We start from the raw sequence: 27,735 nt of genomic DNA, 5'->3' as shown, positions 1-27,735 counted from the left end.
CTTTTTTTTTTTTTTTTTTTTTTTTTGCTTTAAAATGTTTGTTGTCTGTCACTTCCAATCAAAAGAGAACAAATAAAAATGTGGGGAAGAGGGAAGGCGCTAGACTTTCGAGTTGAGTGGGCTTGGATCAGAATCCCAAGGGAAGCTCTCTCAGTCGCCTCATCTGAACAAAAGTGGTAAGATCTGTCTCCACTTCATAAAGTCATTGTGCAGAGCAAGTGAGATAATCTGCGGGAAGCACGCGGCTGCTTTTATTCCATGCCTCTCTCCCACCGGACGGAGGTCCCCTGGAAGCCAGAACCCTTGCAGGACTCATCCCCAGCCCAAGCTTGGCACCTGGTTCTCCACAGGTGCCGGGTGCCATTGTGCTAATTAAGGACACCTGCGGCTCCTGCGCCAGCTGCCGCCAGGCAACCACAGGCACTGACGCAACCGCGGCCACATTTTGATATTAAAAATAAAATTCAGGGAACTGCCCGCAGAGGAAAGTTAACTTGCGGCGTGGCTGTGTTTGCTCAAATTTCCTGGAAAAGCCTCCCATTGGTTAATGTAGGAGGGGAGGGGACCACCAAATGGTGAAGGCCACTGGCCCCCCTCTAACCATTAACCAGCGGGGAAGCTGGCAAACAAGATTTAGCGGTGGCGTCCCGCCGGCTTACTGTACGCCTCCTGGGGCCCGGGACTAGGCCGGCGGTTGCAGCCTCAGCCCTTTGCAGACCGTGAGTAACACCGAACACCGTCCGTCCCTCCCGCTCCTGCCCCGCCGCCACCAGAACGAAGCCAGGACTGCATCTTCTGTGATTTTTTTTTAACGGGCACTGAGCATTAGGGCAGCCGGCAGTGATACGAGGCTATAGGAGCAGTGACGCTGGGAGGCTTTGGCGGAGTCTGTGGGTCACCCATGCGGATGTGATTTCCCCTGGCCTCCAGGCTCGCAGGGGTTGACGCCGAGCTAAGAGTCATTCCCATCCGTCCCTTGGCCGAGGCTCCTAAGCCCGGCCGAATAGCACAAGGCTGGACGGGTGCGAGGCAGCGCCCCCTGCCGGGGGATGCGGGCAGGGACACCGGGCGTGCCGCAGGGTCGCACACGCCTGCCACCCGGGGCAGGGCCACTGCAGATGGAACACGACTGTGCGCGACACCACGTGTGCTGAGGGTTAAATGCAGAGGGCCCCGAGACGGCACCTGGCCCACAGGGGCGTTTGTGAAAATAAAGAACGCGGTGGGTGTGCACTTGGAGCATCACTGCAAACACGAGCGACGAGGGGGACAGACATGAAATGAAAGTCACCACGATTGTGGACACTGCATTGTGACGCGGCCGGGCACTTTTTGGAGAGCTATTTTACCCTCATCACTTAGCTTCCTGTAGAGAAGCGCAGAAGGGCTCGGCCCAGGCTCTGAGGCCAGGCTGCAGGGCTTAGAATCTCAGCTCTGAACAGGTTACTCTACCTCCCTGGGCCTCAATTCTCTCATCTGTAAAGTGGGCCCAGGACGACCCGTTGAGTGAGGCCGCATACAAAGGCACTAATAATAGCTGTGACTGGTATTCACGACAATCTCACAATCGCACGAGGTGGGTAGAGTTTTAATCCTTACCTTGGAGGATTAACCCAGGAGGGGATGAGGCCTGAAGTCCCAGAAACAACAGGAAGAGGAGGGAAGCAAGAACTCGTAACTGGGGTAAGCCAGCCCCGCTCCCGGCTGCGCCCCGCACCAGGTCCTTGCCCCGGAGGGCTCCAAGCGGGTGTGGAGGGGACGGGGCTAAGGCAGAGACTTCGCTGCAGTGTGATGGGGCCACAACAAGGAAGCATAGAGAGCAGGTCTCCTGGAGGAGGGCTGGGCTCTACGTGCCCAGGGACAAAAGGAGGTGAGCCAGGCAAGGCAGGGGAAGGATAGGCCTGCAGAGTGGAGCCACACGGGGCAGGACTGGGGCGGGTCCGCCTTTGTCCCTAGCTCCCAGGCCAGAGCCCTGCTCCACAGACAATGGAACTGTCCCCTGGCAGAGGGCTGAAGGTCTGGTATGTGCTGGAAGGATGGCCGCCGAGATACCCAGCAGTGCTGTGGCTCAGACTTCAAGGGACCAGATCTGAGGCTGAGGCAGGGCTGTCACCAGGCACAGAGTCATGACCACCCCCTTGGGCCACGTTATGGAGGACCAACCCCTCCTGGAAACGGCCGGGAGCCACTCAGCAGGAAAATGGCCAATGGCTTGAATTTTGAAAAGTTGCCTCTGTCTGCAGAGGGGAGGGAGGGCTCCGCGGAACAGGGGCAAGGACACCAGGGAGGGGCGGCTGCTAATCCTGGAAGAGGTGACAGGCCCCAGACGTGGACTGTGTTCTGAGACTAGGACAAGGAAGTAAATACCGGAAAATCAGAAGGTCAAAGGGGGAAGGGCCAGTGGTGGGTATTACTACCAACTCTATCATTATACTGAGGAAACTGAGGCAGAGTTTAAACAGTCCACGCATGCCACCTGGTTCATGAATAGCAATGCTGGGCTCCTCATGCAGCGTGGCCTCCCACAAGACCAGGAAAATGAAAGCCAGGCAGCCGAGAAGGGAGGGTAGGGCGACAGGGCTGTTGTCAAAGCAGGAAAGGAAAGAAGCAGGGAGCACAGGGCAGGGAACTTCAGCAGGACTTGTCCCACCACACGGAGGGGGACACGCAGGAGTGTGCAGGGGCCTGGAAGAGGGGTGGGGGTGGGAGTCGCATCTGCTGCTCACGAAGCGCTGGTTTTGGAGCATGCCAGGGCCTCGGGGTGTTCCAGAACAGACCAGCGGTCCCCAAATCAGAGTGCACCACGTTCTCCTGGGGGTACTGTCTTCACTGCGGGCTCCCGGCCCCCTTCCAGAATGGTGGGCCCCCTAGGCGGGGCAGTGCAGGGGGTCCTGCTCCTTCTTCTTTACTGGGATTACAGGTAGCTCCCTAAAGCACAGGGGAGCTGGGGACCAGCAGCCCTGCAGGTAGAACGTTCACTTACTGGTTTTGACCTTGGCTGCATTTTTTTTTTTAATTGCTCTTACCAAACATCTTTGAATGGTCTGTAGGTCTTTTTCTCCTTAATTTTCTTTCTTTTTTTTTTTTTTTTTAGCATTTATTTATTAGTTTTTGAGAGACAGAGAAACAGAGTGTGAACGGGGGAGGGGGAGAGGGAGAGAGGGAGACGCAGAATCCCCAGCAGGCTCCAGGCTCTGAACTGTCAGCACGGAGCCCGACGCGGGGCTCGAACTCACGAGCCGTGAGATCATGACCAGAGCCGAAGTCAGACGCTTAACCGACTGAGCCACCAGGAGCCCCTTCCTTAAGTTTCTTATAGTGATAACATATACAAAAGATTGATCTTTTAAATTATTTTTAAATGTACAGTTCAGTGGCATTATGTACCTCTGTACTGTTGTGCAGCCGTTCCCAGTATCCATATAACACTGTGAAATAAAAGAAAGAATATATATCGGTCCCTGCCCCCTGGTTGCTGACACCGAGCTCCTAAAATCCTTGTAATTTCCTAAGTGGTAAGAGCGTCGGGAGCAACTCACGTTCTAATATTTGGTCTCTGCCCCTGGTTCCTGATGCAGAGTTCCTAAATCCCTTGGAACTTCCTGGGCGGTAGCAGTGTCTGTTGTTCTAATGAGGTGACTTTTGATAGGTGCCTGGATAGCTTCAGGATGGGGCTGGTCCAGGAAAGAGCAAGCCATGATCAGGAGCTTGGAATTGTCAGTCTCACCGCCACACCCCCCCTTTCTCTGGGAAGAGGCGAGGGGTTGAAGATGGAGTTAATCATCCATCCTGCCTCTGTGATGACGCTTCCATAAAAATCCCATAGTTTGGGGGTCAGAGAGCTTCTGGATCGGTGAAGACATCTGCGTGCTGACCACACCAGCTCCCCAGAGGCAGGAGCTCCTGTGCTTGGGACCCTTCTGGACCTCGCCCTATAAATCTCTTTGTCTGGCTGTTGATTCATACTCCTTATTCTGTCCTTTATAATAAACCGGAAGTAAGTGTTTCCCTGAGTTCTGTGAGCCCGGTCTAGCAAATTATCAAACCCGGTGAGATGGTCATGGGAACCTTGATTTACAGCCAGTCAGAAGTACAGGGTGACAAGCTGGGACTTGTGATTGGCACCTGAAGTCAGGGGTGGGCAGTCTTGTGGGAACTGAGAGCCCTTCACCTGCAGGGGTGGATAGTGTCAGAATTGAGTTACACTGTAGGGCATCCAGCTGGTGGTGGAGAATTGCCCGGGGTGTGGAAAACCCTCATACTTGGCGTCAGACGGAAGCGTGGCAGTCGGGCAAGAGGAAAGGAGAAACACAGGAGTGTTTTCTTTATACAACCACCTTTTATTTATCTTTTCATCCATTGATGGACATTTGGATTGTATCCATTTGTTGTTGTTGTTGTTATTGTGAATAACGCCGTTGTGAACATCGGAGTGTACAAATATCTGCTCAAATCTCTGCTCCCAATTCTTTTGTGTATATGCTCAGAAGAATCGCTAGGTCATATGGTAACTCTGTGTTTAGTTTTTTGAGGCACTTCTGTTGTCTTTTCCACCTAGCTACACCATTTACCATCCCCACCAGCAAGGTACAGGGTCTCCAAGTCCTCCATATCCCACACCTGTTTTCTGTTTGGCTGTTGCGTTCGGTTTGATTTTTGAAATAGCCACGCTAATGGGTCTGAGTTGTATCTCATTGTGGTTTTGATTTGCATTTCCCCAATGATGTCAATGTGAGCATCTCTTCACGTGCCTGTTGGCCATCCGTATACCTTCTTTGAAGAGATGTGTGCTCAACATCTTGGCCCATTTTTTTAATTGGATTGTTTTTTTTATTTTTTTTGTACTTGAGTTTTTCTCTACTCTGGACGTTCGTCGTTTATCGGAGATGGTATTTGCAAATATTTTCCCCCATTTTGTGGGTTGCCTTTCTACTCTATTGAGTGAACAAGAATTTTTAAAGAATCCAGTATGTCAAATTTTTCTTTTGTTGCTTGTACCTTTAGTGTCATGTCCAAGAAATCATCACTAAATCCAGTGTCACGAAGTATTTTCTCTATGTTTTCTTCTGAGTTTTATTTCTCCCTTACGTTGAGGTCTTTGGTCCATTTTTGTATACGATATAAGATAAGAGTCCAGCTTCATTCTTTTGCATGTGGATAATCCAGTTCCCCCAGCATCGTTTGTTGGAAAGACCGTCCTTTCTCCTTTGAATGGTCTTGGCACCCTCATCAAAAATTATTTGACTGTATATGCACGGGTTTATTTCTGGGTTCTCCATTCTATTCCATTTGGTCCCTATGTCTGCCTTCATGCCAGTACAACCCTGTTTTGATTGTTGTCTTTTTATTTTGTTTTGTGTTTTTTTGTTTTGTTTTGTTATTTGAGAGAGAGCACGAGCGGGGGAGAGGGGCAGAGGGAGAGAGAGAGAATCCCAAGCAGACTCCACATTCAGTACAGAGCCCGACGTGGAGCTTGATCCCATGACTCTGGGATCCCGACCAGAGCCGAAATTGAGAGTCAGACGCTCGAGTGAACCATCCAGGTGCCCCTGATTTCGCAGTTTTATATGAAATGTAAAAATCAGGAAGTATGAGATCTCCAACTCTGTTCTTCCTCAAGACTATTTTTGGCTATTCAAGTTCCCCTGAGATTCTCTACGAATTCTTGTAAATCTAGAATGGATTTTCCTATTTCTGCAGATTGCATCATTGGGATTTTGATAAGGATTGCATCTAATCACTAGATGTCTTAGGGTAATATTGACAACTTTAAGAATATTAAGTCCTCCAATCCATGAACACAGCATGTCTGTTCATTTATTTATCTCCTTCTGTAGTTTCTTTCAGCCATGTTTTGCAGTTTTCAGTGCACAAGTCTTATACCTCCTTAGTTAACTCCTAAGTATTTTATTCTTTTTGATACTATTGTAAATGGAATTGTTTTGTTAATTTCCTTTCCAGCTTGTTCATTGTTAGTATATGGAAACAGAACTGATTAGTGTGTGTGTGTGTGTGTGTGTTGATTTTGTAGCCTGTCACTTTGCTGAATTTATTTATTCGTTCTAGCAGAGCTTTTGTAGAATCTTTCGTGTTTTCCACATGTTTCTGTGATGTTGATCAGGTTGCCTATGAGCAGAGATAATTTCACTTCTTCCTTTCCAATTTGGATGCCTTTCATTTCTTTTTCTTGCCTCATTTCTCTGGCTAGAGCTTCCAGGACTGTGTTAAGTAGAAAAGGCAAAAGCAGGCATCACGCCTCGTTCCAAATCTTAGATGAAAAGTTTTCAATCTTTCACCATTACATTAGCTGTGGGCCTTTCATATATGTTTTGGTTTTTTTTTTTTAATTTTATTGAAGTGCAGGAAAGCACTTTTATCTTTTATGCTTTTTAAGCACTTTTATGCTTTTATCTTGAAAGGCTGTGTGGAATAATGCCAAAGTTGATGCTTTTTCTGCATCAACTGAGATGATCGTGGTCTTTTTTTTTTCTTCGTCCTGTTAATGTGCTATAGCCCATTGGTTGATTTTTACATGTGGAACCATCCTTGCATTCCAGAAATAAACCCCACTTGGTCATAGTGTGTAATCCTGTTAATGTCCTGCTGAATTCTAGTTGCTAGGATTTTGCTGATGATTTTTACGTCAATGCTCATAAGCCATATTTAGCTGTAGTTTTCTTTCTGTATAGGTTCTCTGTCTGGATTTGGTATGGTTACCATGGAAATTACGTTTAACCCCCTAAAGTTATAACACTCTCACTTGAATTTATGCCAGCTTAATTTCAACAGCATACAAAAACCTTGTTCCTATGCAGCTCCATACCCCCCATCCTTTCAGTTACTTAAGTCACAAATCACATCTTCATTCGTTGTGTATCCAAAAACATAGACTAATAATTGCTTTTCATGGATTTGTCTTTTAAATCATATCAAAACTAAAAAGTGGAGTTAGAAAGCAAAATTACAATAATCCAAGTTTTTCTAATTGTTCATATATTTACCTTCACGAGAGATTTTATTTCTTCCTATAGATGGTATTTATTTATCCTTTCATTTCAACCAGAAGGGCTCCCTTCAGCCTTTCTTACAGGTGAGGTCTAGTGGCAATGAACTCCCCCAGCTTTTGTTCATCTGGGACTGTCTAGATTTCTCCCTCATTGTTAAGGGATGGTTTTACCCAGGCACCTAGGTGGCTCAGTCGGTTAAGCATTCGACTTCGGCTCAGGTCATGATCTCACCGTTCCCAAGTTCGAGCCCCGCATCGGGCTCTGCGCTGATAGCTTAGAGCCTGGAGCCCGTTTCAGATTCTCTCTGTCTCTGCCCCTGCCCCACTCATGCTCTATCTCTCAAAAATAAATAAACATTAAAAAAATTTTTTTGAAAGGATTGTTTTGCCAGGTACAGGATTCTTAGTTGATAGTTTTCTTCTTTCAGTTCTTTGAATGTATCACTTGGTCAGATATTTAACCTTCCTGGGCCTCCCTTTCTGCCTACGTCAAATCATAATAATAATACCTACTTGATTTGTTTGTCAGTGAGGATCAAATGAGAAATACAGGCAAAACACATAGGTCAGCGTTGGGCGCCTGGTAGGTGCTTGATAAATCATAGCAGGTATAATCATACTTTCAGATGAGGAAGTTGAGGCCTAGAGTCCTGACTTGCCCCAGGTCACACAGCCAATGGGGAGGAAGGAACTGAGGCTTGAATGGGGCCTTCCATGGGGTCTTCTGCCCACCTTTTCACCATGCCCCACTGCCTTGGAGGCCCCACATTGTCTAATGAGCGTTCCTGATTTGGCAGGGCTGGACCATCCTGGACAATGCTGCTTTCCCTGTGCACCTGTTTCCTCTGGCTATCCCCCAGTGACCTCTGGACCGTCCAGGCTCAGGACCCCGACACCGATGTGAGCACAAGGAGCCCTCACCGGGACTTGGCTCCAAACAATGTTGACTTTGCCTTTACCCTATACAGGCATCTAGTGGCTTCAGCTCCTGGCGAGAATGTCTTCATCTCTCCCTTGAGCATCTCCATGGCCTTAGCTATGTTGTCCCTGGGCGCCAGTGGCTACACACGGGCCCAGCTTCTCCAGGGCCTGGGCTTCAACCTCACCAAGACATCTGAAGCTGAGATCCACCAGGGTTTTCAGCACCTGCACCACATCCACAAGGAGCCAGACGCCACACTGGAGATGGCTATGGGTAACGCCTTGTTCCTTGACCGCAGCCTGGAGCTGCTGGAGTCGTTCTCAGCAGACAGCAAGCACTACTATGGGTTGGAGGTCTTGGCTACGGATTTCGAGGACTGGGCTGGAGCCAGCAGACAAATCAATGAGTACATCGAAAATAAGACCCATGGGAAAATTGTGAACTTGTTATCGAAGCTGGATAGTTCAGCCACGCTCGTCCTGGTCAACTACATCTTCTTCAAAGGTACCCCCCCCCCGGCCCCACCCATCCCATTGCCAAGAACAGTAAGAGCCATCAAAACCCAGGGTGCATTCTTGGGCAAAATCTTGGATTTTACAAAGCACATTTTCATCTGTGAATCTCTGTCTTCACCACAGTCCTCTTAGGAAAGTAGAATGATACCATCTTACAAATGTTCAAAATGACACCTAGAAGAATTGACCCACTCACCCAAGCTCTGGTAGGTTCATTCAAGGCCCAAACATGTAATGGTGGACAGTCCGACCGCCCCGTGGTCTACGTATATTGTCTGAGTGCTGGCCGGGAGTCGGGCACCGGGCCAGGGGCTGGAAGCCCAGCCAGACACAGCCCTTGACCCCCAGAAACTCCCCCCAGATGGCCCCCAGGCTACACACACCCCCAGAATTCACAGCCAGCTCTGACCAAGTGCCATCTCCACCAAACTCCAGCCCTTCCTCCCCAGTTTGGAGCAGGGTGTTCCAAAGTTCTTGTTCATAGAAGTCACCATGGGGACTTGTTAAAATTATAGATTCCAGAGCCCATGCTAGACGTACTGAAGCAAAACTGCTGGAAGAAAGTCCCAGAAGTTTGCATTTTTAACAAGGCCCCCTCCCCCAATCGTATTTATGATCAGATAATTTGGGGATACATTATTCTTTTTTTTAATTTTTTTTAATGTTTATTTTTGAGAGAGAAAGAGAGAGAGGGAGAGAGACAGAGAGAGTGTGTGTGAGTGGGGGAAGGGCAGAGAGAGAGGGAGACACAGAACCTGAAGCAGGCTCCAGGCTCTGAGCCGTCAGCACAGAGCCTGACGCGGGGCTCGAACTCGTGAACTGCGAGATCATGACCTGAGCCGAAGTCGGACCCTTAACTGACTGAGCCGCCCAGGCGCCCCAAGGGATACCTTATCCTTGAGAATAAAATCTACAATCCTTAGTCTACGGCAGTGGTTCTTAACCCAGGGTAATCTCCACCTCCTCCTTCCACCCTCAGGGATGCTTGGCAGTGTCTGGAGACATTTTGGGTTGTCACAACTGCGGGTACAGTGGGGTGTGCTCCTGGCATCTAGTAAGTAGAGGCCAGAGAGGCCGCTAAGCCTCCTACAATGCACAGGACAGCCCCCACAATGATATCTGCCCCAGAGTGGCTATCATCCCAAGGCTGAGGACCCTGGCCTAGAGACATCTGCTTCTCTGTCCTCTCCAGCCTCACATCTCAACGTGTTCCCTCTTCCAACTTCCCAACACACAGCACGCTCACACACACACACACACACACACACACACACAGCGTGCACGTGAGCACACGCGCACACACCTGTACGCACACACGTGTGCACACAGAGCAATTACACGCGCAGGCACACCTTAACACACACAGCACACAGCACGCCCACATGCACACGTGCACAGTGTCCAACCACACCGAGTTCCTTCCGGTCTGGGAGCACGCCTGTCCTCATGGAAGCCTGAATTAGTTCCCTATGGCTGCTCTAACAAACCACCACAAACACGGTGGCGTAAAACAACGTGGATTTATTATCTTAACAATGCTGGAGGTCAGAAGTCCAAAATGGGTCATGCGGCGGTTAAGGTAAAAGTGTTGGAAAGGCTACGTTCCTTCCGGAGGCTCCAAGGAAGAATCGGTTCCTTGCCCTTCCAGCTTCTAGAAGCCACCTGCGTTCCTTGGCTGCTGGGCCCTTCGTTTGCTCTTAAAGCCCGTTAGCACATGACCATGACCTCTCCTCTGCCCCTGCCCCTCCCACCATCCTCTTCCACTCTTAAGCAAACCCTTGTGACGATACTGGGCCCACCTGGATAATCCAGAATGATCTCCTCCTCTCTAGATCACCGGATTGGCAACCTTAATGTCCTCTTGCCATGTAACATAACAGATTCACGGGTTCCATGAATTAGGATGTGGGCATATTTGGGCGGCCATTCTGCCTGCCGCAAAACCCATACTCTTTCTGTCCCCTGAGCCGCCCCCCAACCTGCCTGCGCCAAAAACTTCTTCCCACTCATCAAATCTTGGCTCAAAAGTTACCTCCTCCATGAAGCCTTCCCTGATTCCCTCAGGCAAATCCTTGCTTCTCGTGAGCACCCCCTACAGTCTTCCCACACCTCATTTTTAACAAACATCTTGTTAGACCTTATAAGCCTGCGCTCAGGTGGTTCGGTCTCAGTTAACCAGTCATATTTGAAGAAATGCAAGTGAAACGGGGGGGGGGGGGGAGGTAATAACCACATTTAACATGTATCTCTCAACAACCTCAAAGCTCATCCAGATCATAGTCTCCAGAAAGAATCCTCACTTGCCCTTTTCTCTTCTCTCCAACTCCTACTCAGTGCCCCCCGTTAGCCAACCGCACCCCCCCCAGCTCTATGCTACCTGGACAGACTTACCGTCATGTCAAGCCCCCCTCCTTCTGTCTTCCATCCTCTGCACCGGCCTGGAGGCCCACCTGGCAGCGGTGTCCCTCCCGGGAGGGTGTGAGGCTGACCCGGCCAAGGCAGCAATTTTTTCCCTCCACTTTTACTGACACATAATTAGTTTATAACATTGCCTGCGTTCAAGACCTACAGCGTGATGACTTGATATACGCGCAAACTGCAAAATGACCCCCAAGATAAGGCGAGCTGACACCCACATCCCCTCACGTGGTAGGAGTTCCAGGTTTTTAGATTCTACATACATGTGAGATCATACAGTATTTGTCTTCCTGTGTCCGACTCATTTCACTTAGGATAATGTCTTCAAGATTCATCCATATGATCACAAATGGCAGGTTTTCCTTCTTTTTTCTGTAGCTGAATAATATCCCTGTGTGTGTGTGTGTGTGTGTGTGTGTGTGCACGCGTTTTCTTTACCCATCCATCCATCCATCAGTGGGCACCTAAGTTGCTTCCGCATCTTGGTTATTGTCAATAACGCTGTGACGGACATAGGAGTACAGATAATGTCTTTATCTCTTTGAGACAGTGAGTGAATTTCCTTCGGATGTATTCCCAGGAGTGGCATTGTTGGATCATACGGAATTTCTGTTTTTAACTCTTTGAGGAACCTCCCTACCGTTTTCCACGTAAAATCGGCTGCACCGATCTGCGTTCCCGCCCGCAGGGCACGAGGGCTCCTTCTTCTCCAGATCCTCACCAACCCTTGTTCTCTCTCGTCTTTTTGCCACTAGCCACACGCACAGGTGGGAGGTGATAGCTCATGTGGCTTTGATTGCATTTCCCTGGCGATGAGAGATGTTGGGCCCCTTTCCATGTACCTGTTGGCCATTCGTACGTCTTCTGTGGGAAAATACCTATTCAAGGCCTCCGCTCATTTTTTAGTTGAATTATTTGCTTTCTGCTATCAAAGTATATGAGCTCCTTATATATTGGGGATAGTAGCCCCTTATCCAATATGCAGTCTGCAAATGTTTTCTTCCATTCTGTAGGCCGCCTCTCGTTGTGTTGATTGTTATCTTTGGCTGTGCAGAAGCTTTTTAGTTTGTCCTGCTTGTTTATTTCTCCTTTTGTTGTTTGCGATTCTGGAGTCATATCCAAAAAGTCAGCACCAAAATCAAGGTCAGGGAGCTTCTTTTTCCCTATGTTTTCTAGCCTTATGGGTTCAGATTTTTTTTACGTTTATTTATGTATTTTGAGACGGAGGGGGCAGAGAGAGGAGAGAGAGAGAATCCCAAGCAGGCTCTGCACCGTCAGCACGAAGCCTGATGTGGGGTTCAAACTCACGAACTGCGCGATCATAACCTGAGCCGAAGTCAAGAGTCAGATGCTTAACTGACTGAGCCACCCAGGCGCCCTATGGTTTCCGATCTTTAATTCACTTTGAGTTAACTTTTGCATGTGGTGTAGGAGGTGGGTCCAGCTTCATTCTTTTGCATGAATACCCAGTTTTCCTAGCACCAGGTATTGAAGAGACTATCTTTTTCCATTGAGTTATCTTGGCTCCCTTGTCAAATATTAGTTGGTCCTTCAGGGTCTTTGGTGTTTCCATTCGTGTTCTTTGCACTCAATCGCGGGAGGGTCAAGGACTCTGGGAATGTTTGCCCAGAAAGGTTTCCGAGTGCTCCCCCAAACTCCACAGGCCATCTCTCCCACAGACTGTGTGCTCCTGCCTGGTATCCTTGTCTCTTTGGAGGCCCCAGTGCCTTTGCACAGTGCTTGGCACATGGCAGGAGCTCAACAGTGGTTGCGAAGAGATTCTGGCAGCACTTCCTTGGAAGCAGAGTGTAGTAAACCCAGGTACGGGGGAAGGGGTGCTCCGGGGCCTGCGAGGGGGCTGGTGGGACAGCCAGCCGTCATTTGGTGACGTCATCTGGTGACGTCATCTGGCAGTATCTCAATGTTCTCACGACCACAGTGGGACTGAGCTGATGGAAAAGAGTAGTTCCTGGCGATAAAATCCGAACGGCTCTGGAAATAGAAATCTGAATGCGAGAGCCGACAGGGGCGTGTGCTGCTTTGTTGTACACAGATTTTCTGGAACACAGCCAAACTAAGTGGCAAGCCCCTGTTTAAGCTGGGGCTACCCTAATATGTTTCCAGAAGGCCGGCATAATAAGTAGCAATGAGCAGTGGCATAGCTATCGTCACTAAACTCAGGGCAGGCAAAGTGTCCCTGGCATGTTCCTTACTTGGTGGACTCTCTCGACAGCTTTTTTTCCTTTTTGTGAGAACATTAAAAATATCGTTGGGGCGCCTGGGTGGCGCAGTCGGTTGAGCGTCCGACTTCAGCCAGGTCACGATCTCGCGGTCCGGGAGTTCGAGCCCCGCGTCGGGCTCTGGGCTGATGGCTCTGGGCTGATGGCTCTGGGCTGATGGCTCGGAGCCTGGAGCCTGTTTCCGATTCTGTGTCTCCCTCTCTCTCTGCCCCTCCCCCGTTCATGCTCTGTCTCTCTCTGTCCCAAAAATAAATAAACGTTGAAAAAAAAAATTAAAAAAAAAAATATCGTTAGAAGGTTTTCTGCAGGAATCATCCTTTTGCTCTCCCCAGTTCGCCCCCATAAATTCTTAAGTCTCCCGACCCCGAGTTCTCACGGCCCGAGAATTTTCAAGGAAAAAAAAAATCCCCTAACGTAGAGGTCGGGCCCCATTCTGTATTTTGTTTTGTGCCCAAGAAAAAACCTAACCCTGAAAAAATTCACTTTTTTTTTTTTTTTTTTTTGCTGGAAGTCGGACAGGTAAACCACCACTTAGTAAGTGAACCACTGCCTTCAGTCCAGGGGGTCCCAGGCCTCCTCTGGAGGATGGTTTGAAAGCCCTCAAATGATCCCCCTTGCTGTGAGACAGCCAGGCTGTGACATCACACTCAGGCACCAGGGAGGGGGCGGGGCATAGGCTCCAGGCCCCGCATCCACCCGGCCCTTTCCCCACCTCCGCCCACCTCTCCCTACTGCCTCCCTTAGGAGCCCTTCACGGAGATTGAGGCTGAACAGAACAAGAGTTCTGGCCTTGTGGTCCGCAGATCCTGCAGGTGGCGGGATGGAGAGAGGCCTGCCTGGACCTCTGCTCTGGCCGCCACCTCCAGGCAGCCTCAGTTGGGACACAGAGACCTCACAAGGGCGCCGGGGCTTTCAGGCCGAAGGCATCCAAGACACCGGGGACCCCCAGGATGCAGGGTCCCCAGTCATCTCCAGGCCTGGAGAGTCTTAACCTAAGGCACCGGAGGCCCTGGCGAGATCTGCCCACGTCTTTAAATACCCAGAGTTCTGTCACCTGTGAGAGGACTCACGGTTGCCTGGAATGAGCCCAGAAGGGTCGAAGGGGCTCAGCAGACAGGCCTCACGATCAGGCGGGCTTTGGCTCTCGGGGCAATTTTCTTCCCGTTAAGAGCTGACCAGTGGTGGAGAGTCTGGTCCGTGAAGGTCGTGAGCTCCCCATCACAAGGCAGGCAGAGAGGCTGCGGGATGCCATCGCGGAACACGGCGGAGGGCTTCGAGTCCAGCCGCTGGTGTGAGCCTGTGACCTCAAGGGCATCGTATCCTGACTTTGCCCGCAGGAAATGGGGTGTGGCCCTCGGGGGAGTGGGCACGGTCCACGGGGGGCCAGGGTGCCTGCTGGGCTTCTGTGGCCGGCGTCAAGGCGCGGGGACGGGACGGGCGGTCCGTTGCCCCAAACCTCCCCCACTCCTGACCTCGACTTCGCAGCCCGAGTTCCCTTCGACACGATTTCAGAGCCCTCCGATCCGGGATCCACTCTGGGCTCGGGTGGGAGGCAAAATCTGGTTTCCTGAATCCGACCCCCAAATCCAAGGGCCAGCATTCTCCTCTGTCTCCCTCCTCCTGTTTTTAGCAGCTCAGGAACAGAGTGAACCCTCAGTCCGTGCCAAGAGGTGGAGGATACAACGGGCTCAAAAGTGCCGGGGATTTCGTACCTTACCGGGAACCTCCCGCCTCCCTGGTGGGGGCCGTCACCCGGCCTAGAGCTCTCCTGCCACCCACTCTCACGGGCCTGACTCCTGCCCTCCCCCTCCCTCCTCTCCCAGGCACGTGGGCACAGCCCTTCGACCCGGAAAGCACCAGGGAGGAGAACTTCTATGTGAACGAGAGCACCGTGGTGACCGTGCCCACGATGGTCCAGTCGAGCCCCATCAAGTACCTGAAAGACCGGGTGCTCCCCTGCCAGCTGGTACAGCTGGACTACACGGGCAACGAGACCGTCTTCTTCATCCTCCCAGACGAGGGGAAGATGGACACAGTCATCGCCGCGCTGAGCAGGGACACCATTCAGAGGTGGTCTGAGTCGCTGACCATCAGGTAAGCCCTTGCCCTCCCCCTGGACCCGCCCCCCGGGGCTCATGGCTTTCCGGTCCGCTGGGTCCCCAACGGCCTGAGGTTCTCTGACCGAGAGGTCACACCTGTTCATCCACCTGTCGGTTGACACTGAGATACGCTGGGGCGGTCCACAGAGCGAGGTGCCCCGTCCCTGGGAGGCTAACAGCTACCTTCTGCGTGATCACGTTTTTGCACCGTTGGCTTAAACTGTGCTCCCCAACTCTCCCCGGCCCCTCGCTTACCCGTTGTTATTATCTTGCTTCCCTGAAATCAAGCACGATTACCACTCCTGAGAGACCCCATAAAAAATACACCAAAATGACCGTTTCCTTCATCCCAGAGCCAACACATGGCTCAGTCGGTGAAGTGTCCGACTTCAGCTCAGGTCATGATCTCAGTTCGTGAGTTCGAGCCCCACATCGGGCTCTGTGCTGACAGCTTGGGGCCTGGAACCTGCTTCGGATTCCGTGTCTCCCTCTCTCTCTCTGCCCCTCCCCAGCTCTCTGGCTCGCTCTCTCTCTCTCTCAATCTCTCTCAAAAATCAATAAATATTTAAAAAATTTAAAAAAAAAGTAAGGACCTAGATAGGTAATAAAGGAGTAAGGGAAAAGGGGTGAGGGGTGTATATGCCCACGGGCCAGGGGGGGGGGGGGACAACCAGCCAACGCGTGCCCAACCTGAGGCCCACGCAAGGGGTGCACACTCAGGGAGGGTTGACTGAGCATGGGAGCTGGGAATGAATGATGCATGATGAATGAATGAATGAATGAATGGACGAATGAACACATTTCCCCCCCCCCCCCCAGGCACCTCTGAGTCAGACGGCAATCAAAATTATGGTCACCTTGGAGGAGGGGATAGATGTTCTTGAACGTGATCCTCACTCTCGTGAGATTTCAGTTGTGTCTGGGTGCAAGCAATCCGAGCAGCACCATCAGCGTGGGCCCTGGCGGTGCGTGGGGCGGTGCAGACCGTAAGGGCAAAAGGGACGCAGGGGAGGAAGGGGACACTGGGGTCTGGAGTAGTCAGGAAGGCTTCCAGAACAGATGTCACCTCTTTCCTTTCCTTTTCTTTCCTTTTTTTTTTCTTTCTTTCTTTCTTTCTTTCTCTTTCTTCCTTCCTTTCTTTCTTTTCTTTCTCTCTTTCAATACACATAACTTTTTAAAAATTTTTTTTAATGTTTATTTTTTTTGAGAGAGAGAGACAGACAGAATGTGAGCGGGGCGGGGGGGGGGGCAGAGAGCGGAAGACAGAATTTGAAGCAGGCTCCAGGCTCTGAGCTGTCAGCACAGAGCCCGATGCCGGGCTCGAACTCACGAACTGAACCGTGGGATCATGACCTGAGCCGAAGTCACTCGCTTAACCAACTGAGCCACCCAGGCGCCCCTCTTTCAATGCACACAAATGGAAGCAGCAGCTGAGACCATGTACTAGGCTAAGCAGACAGGATAGAAGGTGGGTAGGACAAAAGACGGAGTTCAAGGACATGCATTCGAGAGCGGAAACACAGATTCCGCTGGAATTAATACTGTACAATGACGTCAGTTCTGTCCTCGCGGGACCAGAAAGGAGCTAAGTAAATGTTCGATGCTGAGGGAAGGGAGGATTGCTTTGCTTTCCACTTGAACTGTGTGTTAAGCCCGAGGGCAAGTTCAGCCAGCGGAAGGGCCACCCAGAGCGTGCACGGGACAGGAAATGGCACAAACCCCGGCCAGGAGGCCGCGTCCCGGGGCACCCACAGGGCCAGGCGGCAACAGCAGCAAAAACTGAGACAAATTCTAGTTGAATGAAATTTGTAATCCAAGAGCTTCGCCGGCAGAAAATCCAGAAAGAAGTTCTGCTACGTTAATACATGCGCGGGGTTTGGGTTTTATGGTTTCAAGTTATTTTTATTTCGAGTCGTAGCCTCAGAGAGCTGCTCAGGGCCGGGGCTTCTGGAGAGTTGAGTCCTATTCTGCGAGTGGACGTGGACGCCTGGGGTCTGACCTCACTCCAGCCGGGAAGAGCCGTGTGGTCAGCTCCGTGGTTCCCGGAGATGCCCTAGCGCTACGCGGGGCCCCAGAGGTGTCCTTAGTCCTGGACCCCTCGCACCTGACCTTTCGCATGGCCACGGGGGGGGGTGGGGGGGGAGTGGGGTGGGTATGTGCGACCGTGAACCTGTGCTTGGGCAACGTGAGGGATCCCTCGCTGCCTCCTCGCCCTTTCACTTGCCCCACCCCCACCCTTCCAAGGGAGCCCGGAATTCAGGAACGGTGGCTCCAGGGGGTGGTTGTGCACCGTGGATCAAGCAAATTCTGGCTCCTTTTCTGTTGAAAATGAGAAGGATAGGGGCGCCTGGGTGGCGCAGTCGGTTAAGCGTCCGACTTCAGCCAGGTCACGATCTCGCGATCCGTGAGTTCGAGCCCCGCGTCGGGCTCTGGGCTGATGGCTCAGAGCCTGGAGCCTGTTTCCGATTCTGTGTCTCCCTCTCTCTCTGCCCCTCCCCCGTTCATGCTCTGTCTCTCTCTGTCCCAAAAATAAATAAAAATGTTGAAAAAAAATTAAAAAAAAAAAAAAAGAAAATGAGAAGGATAATCTTTCTCTTTACGCCAAAAATAAGCTCTTCACTAAAACACTTCAGCTTAAAAAACATTAATCAAAAACACATACTATTGTCTTCTAGATTTTTTTTTTTTTTAAACAAACATCCAAGGCAGAATTTTGATTGGGCAGGAATTCTCTACTCCATCCACATGACGCTCTGCTAGTCCTAGAAGTCAGACCCTAGGGGTCCTCACCTCCAGGCTTGTGTCACCCACTCTCCCACCTCACCCCTCCAATGATCACCTCCCCCCTCCCTGGAGCAGCACCCCTCAGGGTCCAGCTGTCTCCTACCTCCTAGGGAAGGCTCATTGCCCCCACACACAGCTCGTGAGAGCCCTCTCTCCATCTCTTTTCCTTGTCCCTCCTTCCCTCTCCCTCCTCCCTCCCCTTCCTCCCTCCCCCCTCCCTCTTTCCTCTGCCCTCCTCCCTCCCTGTCTCTTTCTCTCCCTCCCTCCCTGCCCCTCCTTCCTCCCTCCCCCCCACCCACTTCCTCTGCCCTCCTCCTCTCTCTCTCTCTCTCTCTCTCTCTCCCCCTCTCCTTCCCTCTCCCTCTTCCCATGAGGCAATGGGGCTTTGAGGCAACTAGTCCTGACCTCTTCACAATTCTGCTGCTTCCCAGTGGTGTGACTTTGGGGAAATTCTTCAGCTTCTCCTGAGTTCTCTCCATCTGGAAACTGAAGATGTTGGCTCCAACTCCTTGAGGTTGCATGAGTGAGTGTGTGTGTGTGTGTGTGTGTGTGTGCACGCGCGCACACACACACACACACACACACACACACAGGCACTGGATGTGAATACAGAAGCTAGAAGACATCCACCAGGTTGATTCCCCTCTAGGAGAGAAGTGCCCTCACGGCCCTGCCCCTGCGCTGTCTCGCTCTTTAAATGAGGACAAGCAAGGACTTAGCTAAAGCTACACAGCATTAGTGGCAATGCTGGGGCCAGGACCGTGCTCCCAGGGTGCTCCCCCACCCCTCCCTTTCTGCAGGGGGTGCCTGGGGGACCACAAGGACTTCTTCAGGGACCCTCTTCTTCAATGCCCAGCTGTACCACAGGTGGAATCCACTCAGAGAAAGAGCCGAGAAGAAAAGATCAAGCAATTCAGAGGCCCAGAGAGGAAGCTCATGCGTGTGATGGCGAAAGAGACAAAGCCTGCCTCTTGTTCTGTCCCTTCTCTTTTTCCCCAAAAGTGTGTCCGGCTGGGAGGCAGGGTCCGGAGGGGTCACAGAGGAAACGGAAGTCGCCTGGGAGGGGAAGTCTAACCCCATCTGCTTACCCCCTGCCCCCCGAGCAGCCAGGTGGACCTACACCTCCCAAAGGTGTCCATCTCTGGAGACTACGACCTCGGGGCCATCCTGAGGGACATGGGCATTGCAGACTTGGTCAACAACGGGGTGGATTTCTCCGGCATCACCCGAGAGGCCCAGCTGAAGGCGTCGAAGGTAAATATCCCTAGAGCCGGTCTCCCTAGAGCCCCCCAAATTCACGGTACAAATAATAATAAGCAACACGGAGCCCACTCACGAACGGGTCTTTGAGCCCCAGGTTGAGAGCCCCGGGTCTTGTCCACGCCCCTACTTTTATTTACAACAGGGCAAACGGAGGCTCCACAGGGAAATGCGATGTCTCTAAGGTTACACGGAAGCTAGTGACAAGGGAGGGTCGCAGCCCAGGCGCGTGCCCCTTCCGCCGGGCCACACAGAGGGGGACAGGGTGGGAAACCAAGCCATCAAGTACCGGTACCAAGAAGGGACGGCCGGTACCAAGAAGGGACCAGGGAAATGGGAAACGTCTGAGTGAAATCACATCGGCCCGTCTACCCGTTACACTCATGACTCTTCATCCATCAGCTCTGTGTTCTGCTGGTCACTCCAGAACATAAGTATTAAACACCCACTCTGTGCCCCAAACTTCTAGACGCTGGGTATGCCTGCGCTATTCTGATGGGGCCCTTCCCCCACGGGACCTCACAGTCCTGTGGGTGACAAAACCAGACAGGGGACAGGACAGAGCTCCGGAGGCAGCAGCCCCTCCCTCCAGCACGCAGTATGTGCTGGATAAAACGCATACCGTGAAGGATTGAGTCAGCCAGCCCTGACCTGAGCCAATCTCTCGGGGGAACAGCCTCTCTGTCTTGAGAAAGGTAGATGACCCCCGCCCACCCCCCCACGGCCACAGAGCTCGTGGCTAACGGCGTGACATTTGGTCCAGGGTCTCTTCCACTCGAAACCTCATTTCCCAGGACAAACCCCAGGGCTTCCCTGGCCCCGCTCCGCTTCCTCCTAGCTACGTGTGCCTATTTACGGAGCTTCTCAGAGCCTCCGGTTCCTCGCTGTCCAGCTGCTGAGAGGCACCGTCCCCTCGGATGTTGTTTATTAGCCAGTTCTGACCTACCTAAGGCTCCTGACGCGAGCCACCCCGGCATTTTGCTGATTTCAGAAATTCTCCCTAATTTTGATCACAACGAGAGACCGTTCAACGGTCCCTTTTCCACCCTGGGCCGGCCCAAGCACTTTGCATAAATTGGACCCTAGTATGTGACTAGTGGGGTGGAGGAGGAAGGTCCCCCTTCGCCCAGGACCCCGGAAGGAGTGCCTGATGTGGACACCGAAGTCCAGTTAGTACCATGAGCCCCCTAAACTCCCCGCGGCCGGCTCCACCTGCCCACTCTCTAGGGAAGAAGCCTAGGTGCCACCTGGGTTCCGGAGGTGGACAGATGTTGGCCCTAATCCTGGGGCCGCCACTTAGGGAGCCAGCAAGCGACCCTCTCTGAGCCTCAGCTTTGCCACCACAAACCGAGGGTGGGAGGGTTTAAAGCGAGGTGTGGAAAGCCCCCAACACACAGCAGGTGCTCAACCCCCACCTTCCGCCCCCCCCCTCCCCGACAGGTGGTCCACAAGGCTATGCTGCAGCTGAGTGAGAGTGGCCTGGAGGCGGCTGCCCCCTCCGGGCTCACGCCGAACGCTGCGTCTGAGCCCCTTGCCGTCCACATCAACCGGCCCTTCATTGTCATGATCTTCGACCACTTCACGTGGAGCAGCCTTTTCCTGGGCAGGGTTATGAATCCGACCTAACAGGGCGTCCCCCGGGGAGTCCCAGCACCGGCTGACTCTGCGCGTCAGGGACCCCACAGACACGCTCTGGGCAGGGGGAGGGCCCCCCAGTCTTCTCCAGGCTCTTCTGTAGTGGGGCAGGTGACAAACTGGGATTGACCATAACGAAACATTGTGCCGCTGTACTTTCCTGGCTTTGGTCATTGTGCTCTGGTTATGCAACACATGGAAGCTGGGTGAAGGGCATATGAAAACACTACTGTTTTTGTAAATTTGTGTAAGTGTGACATTATTTCTAAAAAAGAAGAAATCATGCAGGCCAAAACACAACAGAAAGACATCTTTAAAATACTAATACACACACACACACACACACACACACACACACATATCATAACACCTTTAAAAAAGAAAAAGAGGGGTGCCCGGGTGGTTCAATCAGTTAAAGGTCCAACTCTCGATACCAGCTCAGGTCATGATCTCACGGTCGTGGGATCAAGCCCTGAATGCCCTGCTTGGGATTCTCTCTCTCCCTCTCCCTCTCTCTCTGCCGCTCCCCGGCTCACGATCTCTCGTCCTGTCTCAAAATAAATAAATAAACTTTAAAAAAGAAGCAAAGCAAAACAAAGAAAACAATCTTTCACAAACAAAGTCAAAAATCAAGGATTTTTTTTTGACTGTTTAGAGAAACAAAAGCTGAGAAAGTTTGCCACCTTCGCTAAGAAAATTTTTAAGCAGTTCTTTAGGCTGAAACAAGATTCTAAATGGAAATTTGGACCCATACAAAAGGGTAAATATGCAAATATATATAAAATATCGTTTAAACATCTTTAAAATATAATTAACTGTCAAAAGCAAAAATAGTTACCAATTTAATGCTGCAAACTCCAAATGCTCGCTTTATCGCGGCTCTGCAAAAACGGATCTGGACAGGATATTAAGCTTTGTCAGTAGAGGGCGCTAGAGAAACGTTCCCAGAGGAAGAGGTTTACCCTCCTGGTTTGGGGCAAACAACATTAAATGAGATAAAAGATAGATGATAGATAGATACATAGATAGATGGAAGACAGCTGGACAGATGATTGATGATAGATAACGAATGGATAGGTAAGTATATATCTTGAGAAATACGAATATCTTGAAATAGGAATATCCTGAGAAATAGGAATACTTCCTTAAATATGCATATTTATACCTTTCATATGTATATGGAAGGTATATCTAGACCTGAATCCTCAAGCCATCATCTTAATAAGAAAACACTAAAGGAGCACCTGGGTGGCTCAGTCGGTTGAGCATCCGACTTTGGCTCAGGTCATGATCTCACAGCTCGTGAGTTCGAGCCCCGTGTCAGGCTCTGTGCTGACAGCTCGGAGCCTGGAGCCTGCCTCTGCTTCTATGTCTCCCTCTCTCTCTGCCCCTACCCCACTCACATTCTGTCTCTGTCTCTCTCAAAAATAAATAAACATGAAAAAAAAATATTTGTAAGTAAATAAACATTTTTTAAAAAATAAAAAAAAAGAAAAAACATGCCTACTTGCAGAAGGCATGTAATGTACCTGCATTACCCTAGTAAATCAGGGATAAAAGAAACTCACGTAACAAAAGAATTCAACAAGCTGTCAGGATATAATATCAACACACAAAAACAAGCACCTTCATATACACAAATAACCAGTTAAACAAATAACAGAGGAGGAAATCCAGTAGCAACCAAAAAAATACAACACTTAGAAATAAACAAGGGGCGCCTGGGTGGCTCAGTTAAGCGTCCAACTTCGGCTCAGGTCATGATCTCAGAGTCCATGAGTTCAAGGCCCGCGTCGGGCTCTGTGCTGACAGCTCAGCCTGCTTTGGATTCCGCGTCTCCCTCCCTCTCTGTGCCTCCCCCGCTCGCCCTCTGTCTCTCTCTCTCTCAAAAATAAAAACAAACACAAAAATTTTTTTAAAAAAGAAACAAGAAATGTGAAGAATCTCCACTAAGAAAATGATGACACTGCTCCTTAAAGATGCAAAATTGGACGTGAACAAATGGAAATAAGATGCCTTAAGATCACCCAGCTATCAGTCTTCCCTAAGTTAATGCAACAATTCCATGGTATTCCAAAAAAATAAGAGCAAATCTTCCTTTTCCTGGAGGTAGACAAGATGACCTTGAAGCCCATAGAGAAAGATAAAATGCGATAGCCAGGAAAACACTAAAAAGGAAAATATATGGGGGAGCAGGGGATGGGGAGGATAGGGGACCAGCTCGAGCAGAGATTACAGCAAACCACAAGGATTCTCTAATTAAGTCTGTGGCACTGGTACATAAATACGTAGGCAGCCCAATGACGGAGCTTGGGAAGGCAGGAAATAGACTCCAGGCCCCCGGAAGGCCATTTTCTTGTAAGGACGGCTGTCATTGGAGTTAGGGTCTAAATCCGGGATGATCTGATCTGAAGATCTTTGCCTTAATTACAGCTGCAAAGACCCTTTTTCTAAATAAGGTCACCCTCACAGGTACCCGGAGTTAGGACTTGGACGTAGCTTTTTGGGAACCACTATTCAACCCAGGACATGTAACAAATATACAGATTTGCTTTTGATCCAGAAATTCTAGGGATTTAACCATAAGACAAACGTCTCACAAGTTTTAAAAATAATCTGCACAAGGTTATTGATGGGAGCATTATTTGTAATTGCAAGATATTGGAAACTACTCAAATGCCCAAACATAGGGAGTTGGTTGAATAAACAATAGAGTAAGCGATAAACAATAAACTATGAAGTTGTAAAAACTAAGAATAATGAGGACTTCTAGGAATTGAGTTGGTGAGGCAGAAAAAGAAATAAGGAAACACGTCCCCGTGTCTGCAAGGGATGGGGGCGGGGCACAGAGAGGAAGGAGTCCGAGAGGATGACCCTTCTCTCCAGGGACCTTCTTACATGATTTAGACTACTGGAATAATGTTAATGTTCTATATATCCAAAAATAAAATTAAGTGAGCAACACGAGGAAAGCCCTAAAAGCCAATGAAAAGAAAAACAAATGAATTCAGACGTATCGCAAACAGAGAACATAATCACGCTGAAGGTGAGAAAAAAGGATTCGCCCAAGGAACTTCCAAACACAGTACTTGGACAATATACCCCCGGTTTGAAGAATAAAAGGAAGACACCTTGAAGCCTTCCTTCCACGCTTGTTTTTCAAAGTGGAGCGGGGTATAGCAAATATAACATTACGTGTATGTTTTGTAGGGTTAAGCAAGAAGAAAGGTGCACACATGGAATGGGGGAAGCAGAAAGAATCCTGTGGGCTAGGGTGTGAATTGGACGTATAAACTCATGGTTTCCAGTACGTTTCTAACATCTACGTATACCTGGGACGATTCGAACATCTAACTAAATACACACATGAATACATCTCCATATATAATAGGACCAGTAATGTATGAAAATGCATGGAATAAAACTGAGCCCGTGAATCTATCCTCAGAATGTTAATAAATATGAAAGGAATAGTGGATTTAGACTACCATCCTAAAATAACCGATTCGGGCAAAAACGTTCAATGGATACACATCTGGGGGCAGGAGGAGTTTGGCGAAAAGCAGGATATTTAAATGTGTTTCAAAGTATCTCCTCACAAATCACTTATTGCAGGAGACACGGTAGGTAGATACTGGGAGAAGTGGACATCACCTCAACCAAGTTACAAAAATAAACATGGCCGGGGCGCCTGGGTGGCTCAGTCGCTTAAGCGTCCGACTTTGGCTCAGGTCATGATCTCGTGGTTCGTGGGTTCGAGCCCCGCGTCAGGCTCTGTGCTGACAACTCAGAGCCTGGAGCCTGCTTCAGATTCTGTGTCTCCCTCTCTGCCCCTCCCCCACTCATGCTCTGTCTCTGTCTCTGTCTCTCTCTCTCTCTCTCTCTCTGTCAAAAATAAATAAACATTAAAAAAAATTTTTTTTAATAAAAATAAAAAAATAAACATGGCCAATTAGGGACGCACAGACAGCAGGTGCCTCTGGATGTGATATTCTGAGAAGGACCCAACATTTTTTTTTATATGCCTGCCCCCAAAAATGTATCATCAGAGGCCGATCGAGGGGCTCCATGAGACCAACCCAAATTGGGAACCAGGAAAATAGCCGAACTGAGCCTTTCAAATGTCAACATAATGAAAGGCACGGGGAGAGCTGAGGAACACTGTCCCAGATTCAAGGAGACCGAGACTACACGGCGCATAAAGCAGACAGCCCTTGATGGGCTCCCGCACTGAAAATAAAAATGTCACAAAGGACGTTGGGGGGGGCACCCGATGAAACTGGAGTATGATGGCAGCTTCAGGTACTGTAACAATATTAAATGTTTTGGAGTTGATCATTTTGCTGCCATTTACATTAGACAATATTCTCACTCTCTGGGATACCTAACCATTTCAAATGGTTCAGTATAAGACAGTGGGGGTGGGTCACCTGCAGATATAGACATAAAGAGAGAAGAGAACCGTAAAACGTCCGTGGAAAATGTCTAAAAATCAGTGATTCTGGGTGAGGGGTTACAGAAGGGCCGCGTAGCTATTCTTGCAGTAAGTTTGAAATTACTTACAATAATTGTTTAAGTTAAAAACTGAAATAAATAAGTAACGGCCAGCAACATAACCGAAAAATATAACCAGGCAGGTCAGAGTCAAGAACAGGTGCGTGCCCACATACGTGGTATGTGTGCGTGTGCAGGGGTGGGGGGAGGGGCCAGAATCACAGTGAGCACCTAGAAGTATCCTACTTTTAGGCAGTCTAGCTCCCGACTCCCCCAGCCCAGAGTCCGGCCCTGTGTCCCCGGGTCCTGGGTGCCGCAGGCTGGACCAGAAGCCATCCCCTGGATGGGGAACTTCCAGCCGCCCTGGGGAGAATGTCTGTGGGGTCCTGAGCCTGCATTTCTCCTGAAGCGAGCTCCCTCAAGATCATTCGGTAACTAGGCAACCATTCCTTCCCAACTCCCACCCCCACCTTTGCACGTAGCCCTTGGACTCCTGGACAGGCTATCAGTCCATCCCTCTGCCCGGGGCCGGGCCATAAATCATGCCGACGGCAGTTCCCATGGCCATGCCAGGCCCTGGGCCAAGGACTTGCCACAGACATCCCATTTACTCTTAGAACAACCTGACCGTGAAGCCAGTCCTAGGATTCTCTCCATTCTAAAATGTGCGCCTGTTTGCACAGCTGTTAAGATCCTGTGTTTGACTCCAGCCTGACTCCCAAGTTTGTGTGCTTCGTAACGAAAGCAAAACTCCATTTCCAAGCTGGACCCACCGCTGGGGTTTAGCCAGGACGCCGGGACGGGGTCACCTAGAGCTGACAGGCGTGTGCCGATCTGGGGAAAGAGGCGTGGGCAGTGGGCTACGAGCGTCTGCCTGCCTTCCTGGCACAGGACAGAGGCTCACGGGCAGGGACGGTGGGAGCTGTTCCAAGCACCGGGCGGAGAAGGAGGTTGAGGCTCAAACGACAAACGGCACCGAGTGGGGAGGGTTGTCCCCCCGCCTCAGCTGGACCTCAGGGTAGCAGCATCCCCATACAGACTCCAGACACCCGGCTCCGCATGGCACCCGGGGACTGGGAGCTCTGGAAGCACCTACGGATGGCACATGGGCACCTGCACCCATTTCCATGGTGGCACAGCAGCTGTGGAGTGCCGGGGCATCTAACACCAGAGACCCCAAACAACGGGAGACCTCACCGAAGGCAGACGGGGTGGTGAACCGGAGAGGGGCCACGGGGCAGACATCACAGCACAGAGGATGGTTGACAGACTCACGTGACACATCCCTGGGGAGAGACCTGGGACTGGAGCTGCCCAGGAGCAGGTGGGGGTGGGGCTGGTGAAACGTGGGCGGTGTCTGTCCGTGACCTTGACCAGCAAGGACATATTCCACCCCACCCAGCCATCTGCCCTTCTCCCCTCTCCAACCTTGTTCTGGTCCCTCATCAAAAAACTTCTTTTTATCTCCATTCACAACCTAAAATCCATTATTTCCAACTCAGAAAATAAATAAGGGCTTCCAGAATCAGATCACTGAAGCCCACTTCTGATCTTACTTCTCCCCTGCTCTAGAACCTTCAGTGGCTCCCTGGTGCTCCCTGCCCCCAGATCACTGCACTCCAGGAGGAAAAGGATCTTTCTTCCTCTACTTGCCTGTACCCTAGATCCCGCCTCCACTGGGGGTCCAGTTCAAATCCTACCGCCCGCACACAGTCAGGGAGTAAGTAGCTTGAGTCCTTCCCGGGCAGAAGGACCATTTTCTTAGTTGACGTGTGTTGCCACAGCAGGTGGTCTTGCTTCGAGCAACACCTTGCCTTAGGAGACACAGCACTGCCTTTGGAGCCGGAGGTCGAGGTTCAAATCCCGAGCTCTGTGCCCTTGAACGAGGTTACAGACCTTTCTGAGTATCTGTTTCTTGGTGCCCTATAAGAAAACGTTATTTCTCTCCTACTCAAAGGTTCTTTTGATATCGCCAAAGAAAAGGCCCATCTCAAGGAGAGCCTTGTTACTTAGTCTCCCGGGCTGGGGTGACTGCGGGTGCTAACCAAACTCCTAGTTATCCAGAAGTGGCTCCCACCTCGCTGACCACCGGCTTGCAGCGCCGGGCTTCTTGGGGCAACGCTGTGGGCCTTGCCTGAGCCATCAGCTTTGCAGGGCTGGGGACAGAGCGGGTCCCTCTGCAATCTTGTGAGGCGTCGCGCAGCCGGGTGAGGCAGGGCAGACGATCTGGAGCAGAAGCAGGACACCAGAAGGCGGATGGGGATGAGGGAAAGAAGCCGGTGGAGAAGCGGCGGTACCCTTGCCCCGTGCGCGTGCGCGTCGCAAGGACTGGGGACGCCTTTCCTACATCATGCTACCCCCC

The 27,735-nt window shown here is 50.6% G+C and overlaps 1 protein-coding gene across 1 annotated transcript; it reads left to right on the top strand.

The window, feature by feature from the left end:
* Positions 1-613: 613 nt before the first annotated feature.
* Positions 614-21,106, top strand: LOC121032237 (corticosteroid-binding globulin). The gene is made up of 5 exons (XM_040478142.1): positions 614-718; positions 7,804-8,432; positions 14,925-15,195; positions 19,091-19,238; positions 20,685-21,106. Exons 2-5 carry the CDS (start codon positions 7,823-7,825, stop codon positions 20,868-20,870), a joined length of 1,215 nt encoding a protein of 404 aa, XP_040334076.1. The 5' UTR covers positions 614-718; positions 7,804-7,822; the 3' UTR covers positions 20,871-21,106.
* Positions 21,107-27,735: the final 6,629 nt, after the last annotated feature.

Source organism: Herpailurus yagouaroundi, unplaced genomic scaffold (genome assembly GCF_014898765.1).
Source record: "Herpailurus yagouaroundi ecotype Mexico unplaced genomic scaffold, PumYag 141, whole genome shotgun sequence".
Taxonomy (NCBI): Eukaryota; Metazoa; Chordata; class Mammalia; order Carnivora; family Felidae; genus Herpailurus; species Herpailurus yagouaroundi.
This window is presented reverse-complemented; position numbering and strand designations above follow the sequence as displayed.

Coding starts and splice junctions, on each gene's coding strand:
- LOC121032237 (XM_040478142.1), top strand. CDS start 7,823: ATGCTGCTTTCCCTGTGCACCTGTTTCCTCTGGCTATCCCCCAGTGAC. Junction 15,196..19,090: donor TCTGAGTCGCTGACCATCAG/GTAAGCCCTTGC, acceptor CCCCCCGAGCAG/CCAGGTGGACCTACACCTCC. Junction 19,239..20,684: donor CCCAGCTGAAGGCGTCGAAG/GTAAATATCCCT, acceptor CCTCCCCGACAG/GTGGTCCACAAGGCTATGCT.